We start from the raw sequence: 10,572 nt of genomic DNA on the forward strand, positions 1-10,572 counted from the left end.
GAATGGAATACAATTAACTAGATTGAAGCATTTAAGGCTTTGGTGGCAAAGCAATCTCGTCAGAATTCTCAGATTCTGGTGAATAGGATGTATGATTGGATATTGGATATTGGATATTTCTTTCCATCCATTATTACGACCTAATTTTTCTTTAATAACAAAGACTTTACAAAATTTCAGCTATTTTAACGACTAATTATACCAAAGCACTAATTCAATTGTATACCTTATTATGTTTTAGCTAAATTGTTCAATTTCAGCTACCATACTAGTTTTGGCTTATTTGTAGCTAGTGTTCACAAAAGCAAGTAAAGGCTATTCTTGAAAAAACGTAGCTACCGTATTAGTTTTGGTTGATTCTCAACTAACAATTCTCGACAAACAAACACTTCCTCCGTTTCGTTTTAAAAGCAACAAAGGAGTATTATTTGTGAGATACAAAATATTCATTTGTTGCATTTAAAACGAAACGGATAAAGTATGTATATTGACATTCTTACTCGCATCGACAAGATAAAATGAAAAAACTAGTAAAGTTAAGAACGATTAGGTAATTAAGGCAACCTTTTTCTTATGAGAGAGACCACTGACAAATGAAACAAGATAGTCACTCGACATGTATGTGTTCTCTAATACTTACTATCTAAACTATATACTACTTAGTACTTACCTCTCACTAGTCACTACCTAAGAAGGCAAGAACCAAAAAGATTGTTCTTTTTGTGAAACCATGTTCCAACCCCCTCCATTTATTTTTTCTATTTCCAAGTTATAAAATTGGTATATTTAACATACCAGCAAACTTTAAATGAAGCACAAAGTAACTAACTAGATATCAAGTATATTTTTTTATTTTGTTGTATGTACAAGAGTGTGGACCTTTAAATTACAAAAAGAGCTGGTTGCTCTATTCCAATAGCATCATAAATTTAAATGCTTGCATGGATTTGTTTCGCAATGCTTTAAATTGTCCACCAAAATTCATCATGTTCTCCTTTATCTTTTTGATTATAAACTTAATCAACTCTCTCGATCGAGGTTTCACTTCTTCACTATCTCCTACAGAACCTCACTTAAATCCACCAGGAAAACATACTGGTGAGATAATCTTCTCAGCATCCCTCATCCATCGCAGCTCCCCAGAATCTCCCTTCTATAACCCAAATTACACGCGGGAGAACCACATACGAGACGGTGTGCGGACCTCTGTAGCAAGAAGCCGCTACTTTAGCCAACTCACAGCATTAGCAAAAGACTATGTCGCGGCACCACTTTCTGGGTGGAACTTGCTCATGAGGTACAGCATGGGAACACCACCAGTTAGTAGTTATGGTATCTTTGACACTGGAAGCAGCTTTACATGGGTCCAGTGTCGTCCATGCGTTCATTGCTACAAGCAGGGGAATTACCCTATTTTCAACCCGCAAAACTCGTCTTCTTACCGACAAGTCCAATGTGTGAATCGTGAGCACTGTTCCATGGCACCAGGATTTTCGTGTGGGAGCGCTACTAATGAAGACCCAGACTTTCCCTTCTGTGTATATCACGCTTCCTACACGGATAAAACATCAAGAGGAGTAGTCTCCACAGAAACCCTAACTCTATCAGCCGAGAATACCTCAAGGACCATGACCGATGTAGTTTTTGGTTGTGGCCATGATAACCACGACCAAAGCCGGAGTCCTGGAATTGTGGGGGTAGGCAACCACAGTGCCTCCCTCATTCGGCAATTAACCGTCTCTCGCTTCTCCCACTATGTGTTCGCCAACGGGACCCACATGCGGGGGGTAGCACACTTTGGGCCGGGAGCATTCACGTCAGACCTTGATTTGACAACACCCCTTTTGCCCAACGATTATGGTGTATACTACCTAAACCTCACAAGGATCAGTGTCGATGGGTCCGACATCGACCTTCCAGCTGGGGTATTCGAGAAGTCTAAAGATGAGAACGGGACGGATATTGGGTTCATCATTGACTCAGGAGCCTCATATACAATGCTTAGAGCAGAAGCATTCGACATGTTGGTGACTGCAATAATGGATGTCATGTATGAGCAGGCCCCTGAGAGCACTGAGCATTTTGAGTTATGCTACAGGGATATCAGTGATGCTCCAGAGGTGGTGTTCCACTTCAATGGTCTAGACTACATGTTATGTGATGCAAACCTATGGATAAGACACTCAGGTGTGTATTGCCTAGCTATGATCAGGCTCAAGGAACACGAAGGTAAGGTGTCAATACTAGGATTTCACCAGCAAAGGAATGTAGAAATTGGGTATGATCTGGATAGCAACTTGCTCAGTTTAGTCTATACAGGAGCATGTCCTAATGACGCTGTTGATTTTCTGCAAGATTAAAGAAGCACTTACAGTTTCCAATAACTAGAAATTTACATGTAGCACTCCAATGACAGGAAATTGATACTAGAACCAGACAATTCTTGAAGGTTACATCAGATCGGTGTGCCTGAAATATCACATTTTCCAGTGTTGTAAGAACTACAAATGTACATAACTAAAGTCCTCCAAAAATCAGGAAGAAGAATATCAGCTTATGTTAGAAGTCACCTACAAATAATAATAACTGATATACTCATCTAAAAATTTCAACTAAGATGGAGTTTCTGGTTGGTGTTTTATCTAATGTATAGTTGTCACCTCTATATTGCACTCACTTTCAAGAACTTAAATCCATACCCCATATTATTTTTCATCAAAACCCCATTGATCAACCACCTACATAGATTGATTAACACTACGAAACTCCAAAAAGTGAGCTCGTGCAGGATCTAGTAAAAGATAGGGAAAACAAAAATATAGGCAACACAATCCTGTATTAGATTATATACCTAATTACCTTCTGTACATTGAAAACTGCCAACATGCATGTTCATCCAATTTGCCAATCATAGGACATGGACCCAGGATACGGATCTACAAGTGGCAACTTTTCTAAGTAAATAAATAGCCGATTTACATTTTCCATCATGATAAGTGATAAATCGACAATATCACGTTCATCAGTGTAAATCCAAAGATCACCTGGCTTGACTCCTTTTAGACAATCTCGACAGAATGGACACGACTCAGACCGGGAAGACCTGCATCAACGATAATTATAAATATAAAAAAAAACAGCATCAGATTCCCACATCCCGATCTTGAAAGCTAAAAATGCAGAACACTCAAATGACCAAACCCAACATGGCAGCTACTACAGAGCTTTAGCTTATGATTTAAAAGAATTTGGGATTACAAGTAATAGAATGTTAGCCAAACTGCTTAAACTGAGACTAGAAAGAATACCTAATTACTTCCTAGTACCTCTCTCTCCTTTTCTTTTTCCCCTCTTTCCTCATTAGTAGTATTTACTTTTGTCTCTTATGACTGGATTAAAAGGGGGAAGGTTCAGCCAAGACACTTAATTTGCTAAGCATGGCAGATAACTCCCAAACATCAAGTCAATATCTAACTCTGAGGTGCTTGCACAGATCTTCAAGACATCATTAACTACAATAGCAAGTTGGGACACCTGGCGCCTGAAACCTTGATCTTAATTTTCCTAACGTACACCACTATCACACTACGAGTAAGAATTGGACTTCATGACCAGAAAAAACTCAGAAGATGGCTACAAAAACAGATCAAAAGATGATAAAAGTAACAAATGGGGATAAACCACATGGCAAGGGCATGGCGACACTGAAGGGTGACAGAGTGCTCCAAGGTCTACATGCAGGCTTCTCACTGTTCAGCACAGAACTCGCAAGATGACAGCTTTAATGAGCTAGAAAGCAAACAGAGAGCTTACCAGTCCTTGTAACACTTAAAGCACAGTGAGTGGTTGCAATTAGGCAGTACAACCTTGTCATTTATCTCCATGCAAATGCCACACTCCTCTTCTATCTCTTTCTCCAGTTCTATTAAATCATACTTATTCTCAAAAACGTCTTTTCTTCTATACCTCAGGGCACATACTTCTTTTTGTTTCCGATCTTCCAATTCTGTAATTCCTGTTTGCAGTTGCAGAAGAGAAGGGAAAATCACACCTAACCACAATGGAATACATTAGAACCTACAAAAACTTAACCTTTATCATATAAAATAAGAACCCTACTAACCCATTGACTATATCCCTCCTCCACAACCAAAATGAGAGAATGAAACTGAGAACAGAAGACGTTTTGCATATTGACTTGGCAGGTAAGAGTAAACATCTTTATTTATAACCTACCATAAAACTGTCGAATGCTTGCTTTCTTTTCATAGACAGACATAGTAGTCTCCCCATCTGCATAAGTCTGCAAATCAACCAATATATACCCCAAATCAATTAATGGAACTTCACAGCTAAGAACTTGGCATTAAGTGCCTAATATGCTATTAATAACGAAGGAGCTGAACCAAATAGTCCAAAAAAAAAAGTACATACAGACTAGACATATTAGGTATACCATGAAAATAAGAATTCTAAGGAACCCAAGTGCACCAGCAAGGTAACAATCAGTCCACTGAACAAGGAAAAGAAATAAGTGAGCTGCTGGACTGTAGGATAGTCTCATTTGGAAGCAAGCACCATCACGCTGCCTTCTGTACCCTGAAGCACTGACAGAAAAGCAGAGGATCCAAAGGGTTTATAGTGAGAAAACATTAGATGCATACGTTTGACATCTTATAGAAAAAAATGGTTACACTGCACAGGACCAAACAGATGACAATGATGAAAGCAGGCCAAGAACCAGCATCAAACACATCAATTTAAGTAAACACAGAAAGGCCCACATCATCTCCCTATTTCTATCATATTGAAAAGATATGACATTAGTGCAGAGCTTTTATTGTCACATACTGTGGCCTGGAAGATGGAGATTGCAGGCTTCATGTCTTTATAACTTGATTTCATCCTACTTGTGTTTAGCATTCAACAAAATTGTCCACATTTCTTCTTTTATGAACTGAGACATGACTCATGCTTCAGACCTAAAAGACACTTGACATGCATGCAGACATTTAAATTTTAAAATACCAAAATAAAAAAAGAGCCTTAGAATATCTGATAGTGAGCTTATAAAAATTAATACTCCCAATCTTAAAACATAACTTGATTTCGCTTTCACTGTTAGATCACATATACACAAAAAGCTTCTTTGTGGTAATGGGAACTAGAAAGTCGGCTTTATGTGCATCGGAGAAGCTTATACAGCGAAACTCAATCCACAAACTTTATTTGCTTCACTTCAGATCACATGTGAAATAGTACACATAAGAAGCTTTTTCTCTAGTATAACCCACTCGATAATCTCTTGTATTCAAGCTACACTTTTGCCAACAAACCTTTCTCAGCCACTGATGCACCGAACCAATTCCATGATGCCAAACTGAATTTGCGAGTGATACGTACAACTCCAAAAGAACGTGTACACTAAACTCGACATTTACATGAAACTTCCCGAACCATGAGCATGATAACTCAAGTATATTAGGTAGATAAAAAAATCATTCATGTGGTCTTTTCACTCAATCTACATGCTGCACTATAAGATATCAATCTCTACTTCCTATTTCCTCGATAACAGAATTTAATACAGAACTCAACAGAACTGTTTTTATTTGCACGCCAATAAATTTATGCCCAAATATCATAATTCCTTTCTACCTCAATTTCGGAAACAATCTAGATAGCCAAATAATATCCTTATTTCAGCTATCATGAAGATGTTTATTCACCAAAAGAAAGTTAACATGCATATTACAGGAAGTTATTTCGATATTCACACACATTAAGCAGCTCTTATCAACTCGAATTCCAGCTTCAAACTGATCAACAAACCGTTTAACAAAATATATTCAGCAATCTTCATTTATATAGTAATTAATCAAACAAAAAACTAACCAAAATACAATCACAGAAACGATCATAAAGTAATTTCTCAAAATTGCTCAATTTTCCTTTCTAATCTTTTCACAATCACGACATGCAACTGTAATTAAAAAACAAAATCGAGCAACACTAAGATCGCAGTTCATAAATCAAATAGTGAAACTCGCATATTCTACAAACAGAAATTCCACGCAACACTAAAAAAACGCAACGAAAGTTCAATTTGAAAAAATAAGTAAACAGATTATATTCTAGGAGAGAGAAAAAGATGAAAAATTACAGAGTATTAGCGTGCTGAATATCAGCTTCAAGAGCTTTAATAGATTCTCGAAAAGATTTCTTCATTCTCATCAACAAATTATGGCAACAGAAAAAACCTGCACAAATTTTTCAAAAAAAAAACAAAGATTAACAATAAATTCTTACAAGTTACAACAGTCAGTTACTCCATTTTCAAATCTCAAAGTATAAATTTAGGAAGAACAAAAATTGAAAATTATAAACCCTAGAATTTCAGAAGCGAAGAAGCTTACTTTCTCGAATTACGAGAAGTTGAAGTGAGAGAGAGAGAGAGAGAGAAAGAGTGTGTGTGAAAGTGTGCGAAATTTAGTCGCCTTCCATAGAGGAGATGAGCAGGTAGTTGTAACTTCTGCCGCTTTTTTTTTTTTTTTAGAGATAAAAAACAAAAAGATAGAAATGGAAGTTGCTTGCGTAGTAATAAAGTGCTAACTAGTATTTGGGGAGCGTTGCCCCGGGTTGTTACATTTTCGAATTTTAAATGTATTTTTTTTCTTTTTTTTTTTTTGAATAGTAAAATCAATTCATTAATAAAATGTCATACGACATCTACATAAGCAATCGAATCAAACAAATACATAAGTTGAATCAAACAAAAATTTCCTACATAAAAACTACAATCGTCAAACAAATCTTGCAATGTGGAACATCTCCCGCTTATATCGCTGGAAAATACAGCCTTGTTGGGTGACAATCTAACGATCCCTTGTAGTCGCGAGGATGATTTCCGTCGGATTCATCTGACCGTATTCGAAAAATTGATAACCTTTGTGATCCCGCATAATTCTTCACCAACAAAATAATTTCACGGCAATCCATTAGATCTAGTATCCCGGATTGTAACCTGTAGAAATTCCCCCTCTAAAAGAGGAGAAAAGCCCTGTATTTCGAAGGAGGTCGAAAAACCTTGTCTTTCGAAGGAGATCGAAAAACCTTTTTTTACGAAGGAGATCGAAAACCCTGTCTTTCGAGGGAGAAATCGTTATTGGAAACCTAAAAACAAATAAAAAAGCAAAGGTGGGGGCTTTCCAACGGTAAAAGCCGATGGAAGCCCCTTTAAAAATCAACAATGGAGGCTAGGGTTTTTCTATTTACATTAAAACTAGTTATTAGGGTGGATTATGCCTCGGGTAAGAAACAAATTCATTTATTAATATAATATTTTATGCTAATAATACTAAATATACCTAGTTTAGTGGTTAGAACATTAGTATATGTACTCGAGGTCTCGGGATCAAACCCTATACTATGCAATAATTTAATTTCACACTATGATTAAAAGTTGGTTATCATGTATAATAGCAAGAGATCACAAGTTTAAATCTTGTTACAAGCTGCTTTATATAGTGTGTGTTTGAATGATATAATGAGTATGTCTGAATAATATAGTAGGTTTCTGCATGATATATTGTGAGTCTGAATGCTATACGTTATTTTGGCCTAATGTTAACGTGAACCGGGTCCGCATAAGTCAGATTGTAAAAAATATTGGATATTTTGTTCATAACTACCTTACTTACATATTTTTTTTGCGAAAAACTACCTTATTTATAAAATTTTGTATAAAACTACCTTTTATACATTATTATTTGTTTGACTGTAGTTTTCCAATGAGGGAGTAGTATGTAATATCATTAGTGTTAAATTAAAGAGAAGGTATTGTGTCAGACTCGTCTGACACAATACAACTGGTCGGACCACTTCAGTTAGAAGCACTTGGGTTTCAATTGGTCTTCATTTTTGTTCAGTTAGTTTCTAATTTTTTTCAGTTAGACTTCATTTTTTTCCAGTTAAAGTATGGTGATGGAACATACGAAGGTGAACCCTGTTTCTTCCCAAGGATGCAAATTTCGAGAGAGAAGATGATGGGTATATACTCGCATTCGTATTGCGTGAAAAGCAAAAGATAGAAGAAGTAATCAACATGGTCAACAAATCAGTTCTTGAGAGGAAAGAGAAGAATAAGAAGCTGGACGAGCAGGAATCTGTTAACAATGAGTTGAATAGTAGTGTTCAACGAGATGTTTCTACTTCAAATTCTTCTGATTCATATAGATCATATACTAAGCTTACAGACCTTCATGTCATCAGTAATGATATTATTCTTTCCAGGAGTCTTGAAGCAAAGCCAAACAACTACTTGGACAATTTGAAGGCAGAAGAACGTTGTTTGGTTGATTTTCTATTCTTCTCTTCCTATCGTGAGGACTGTGTGTATGTTGTCGATGTAAATGATGCTGCCGTGCAAGAAATAAATCTTTCTCTGCAAAATGAGCTTGAGCACATCATTCTTGTCTATTATGATTTATGAAGGAGATGGAATTGAATTGCTTTTGTACAACTTGCAAAGTGTGATCTCCTGAGTTTGGCTCCTCGTTCTTGGCTGACTTCCAACATCTTAGATGCTGCTTCATACTAGTTAATGGTTTTGCAAGTAAAATATGGTAAGTGTTTTAGCTTTTAATTTGTACTTGAGGTAATTGAAATACTCTTTAGTTAATAACATTAGTGTTTCATCTAATAGGATTGGGGGTTTCAGTTAATAGACTATTAGCAAGCCCGGCTCACTACCGGTCCAACCGGTTCAGTGGAACAGGGCCCCAATAATTAGGGGGCCCAAATTTGGTTGGCATATGGGAGGAAAAAAGAAAAAACAAATCCCACATAGACTCACTGCAACTCCAAAGACGGCAAGAATGAGACCTTCTATCTTCATCCTTCCATAATTCTCTCTCCTTTTCTTCCTAAAAAAAACCCCAAAAAATCATGATATTATTCAACTTCCCATATTAAATGTAATAATCACTCTCTTTATTTAAGAAAATCATCTCATTTCCAATGTTAATTGTAGCAAAAAAAGCTCAATTTCATTACTCTTTGTATATTTCCAATTCTCCTCAAGAACAAAATAAACATTTCTAACGAGAAGAAAATTTTGTGTCTTTTATTTGCGATTCAGATTCAACTCCTCTCAACTAATATCTAAGTAATCGATTTTTTTATCATCCAAAAAAAAGACTCAAATGGTGGTTTACAAATTACAATATGGCAAGAACAAATTCTTCAATTTTGATTGTGGGAGGTCCGGAGGTGAAAAATCAAGAATGGTTCTGCTAATTATTTATCAAAGTATTATTCAATTTTAAGGTAATTTTACTTTTTTTGACCATTTTTCCAGTAGAGGTTTAAAATAATTCTGAAACTTTATAATGTGAAATAAAATTTATAATATGTAATTCTTATATTTTTGATCTTCTGCGTATTTCTCACTACTAGTTTTGGATATCTTGGTTTCTCTCTATTGAGTGTTGTCTACCATCACTTGGTATTCTTATCAGCAAATCTGCATATGTACAATTGTTCGGATGTGAATCAAAAAGAAATTTTTTAATGTTGTTTTCAGTTAGATAATCATGTTTAAAGTAAGGTGAATTTTTCAGATTTCATCACTAATGACCGTTCTGCAGTGAATTACAGATAACCAAGCAGGTCTATCAAGTTTGCAGTACCTTAAGTAGTTGCACAGATAGCAAGCTTCAATCTTTTGTTTCTTGACTCTTGTTTGAGTGTTAATTCAGAACATAAAATGGAAGATTTTTGGGAATGAGCTCTTTGTTTGTAGCTTATGTCTGATGAGTTTCGTTGGTGTCATGACACTAGTGAAAAAACTAATAGAGTTTTGTTTGTACCTTAAGATTGCTAGCTTATGTCTGATTAGTTTGATTTTTTTAGTTTTTGGTTTATTTATCGAACTATAAGGAATGCTTCATAACACATAATAATATAAAAAAATTATAATTTCTTTTTTATAATATTTTTTTTAAAGGACCTCATTTTAATGGATAGCACAGGGCCTCCATATTTCATGAGACGGCCCTGACTATTAGTTTTAGTTAATAGCATTAGAGTTTTAGTTAATGGGATTCAATTTTTAGTTATCATTAATTAATTCTATTAACTTAAAAAGATATTGCTATTAACTGAAAAGTCAGATACACCAACTGAAAGAACACAAAAGACCAAATGAAAAAAAAACAACACAAACTAAAAGAATTTTAAACACCAAATGAAAGAAAAACAACACAAGCTGAAAGAATTTACACACCAACTGAAAGAACACATAAGACCAAATGAAAAAAAACAACACAAGCTGAAAGAATTTAAAACACCAACTGAAAGAACACATGGGACCAAATGAAAGAAAAATTATATCACAGGAAGGAAAGTATTATCTTCTTTTGATTACTCATTCTTTTTCTCTTCCTTCCAAAACCCCAAGATTGCAAATTTCACAGCAAAAACCTTGTTAGAACCCACAAGAAGAAAGAAGATAAAATTTTTAAAAGAAAATTTAAAAAGGGACAAAAAAAACTGGAGTTTACAGGCTATAGT

At 35.4% G+C, this 10,572-nt stretch overlaps 2 protein-coding genes across 7 annotated transcripts; one reads left to right on the plus strand and one right to left on the minus strand.

Annotated features, from left to right (window-relative positions):
• Positions 1–821: 821 nt before the first annotated feature.
• LOC104899966 (E3 ubiquitin-protein ligase AIRP2) lies at positions 822–6,811 on the minus strand. 6 transcript variants are annotated; one of them, XM_048648457.2, is made up of 8 exons: positions 6,417–6,809; positions 6,164–6,260; positions 4,457–4,607; positions 4,237–4,303; positions 3,814–4,051; positions 3,045–3,103; positions 2,860–2,936; positions 822–2,469 (listed from the first exon to the last, which is right to left on the minus strand). In XM_048648457.2, exons 2-7 carry the CDS (start codon positions 6,232–6,234, stop codon positions 2,893–2,895), a joined length of 630 nt encoding a protein of 209 aa, XP_048504414.1. In that variant the 5' UTR covers positions 6,235–6,260; positions 6,417–6,809; the 3' UTR covers positions 822–2,469; positions 2,860–2,892. The 6 variants fall into 6 exon arrangements, with proteins under 6 accessions (XP_048504414.1, XP_048504413.1, XP_010685569.1 ...); XM_048648456.2 differs by having other exon boundaries at positions 2,852–2,936; XM_010687267.4 differs by having other exon boundaries at positions 2,852–3,103; positions 3,814–4,015; positions 6,417–6,811.
• On the plus strand, positions 942–2,360 carry LOC104899967 (aspartic proteinase CDR1). Its single transcript, XM_010687269.3, has one exon. It carries the CDS (start codon positions 942–944, stop codon positions 2,358–2,360), a length of 1,419 nt encoding a protein of 472 aa, XP_010685571.1.
• Positions 6,812–10,572: the final 3,761 nt, after the last annotated feature.

The sequence above is a fragment of the Beta vulgaris genome, chromosome 7 (genome assembly GCF_026745355.1).
Source record: "Beta vulgaris subsp. vulgaris cultivar EL10 chromosome 7, EL10.2, whole genome shotgun sequence".
NCBI lineage: Eukaryota > Viridiplantae > Streptophyta > Magnoliopsida > Caryophyllales > Amaranthaceae > Beta > Beta vulgaris.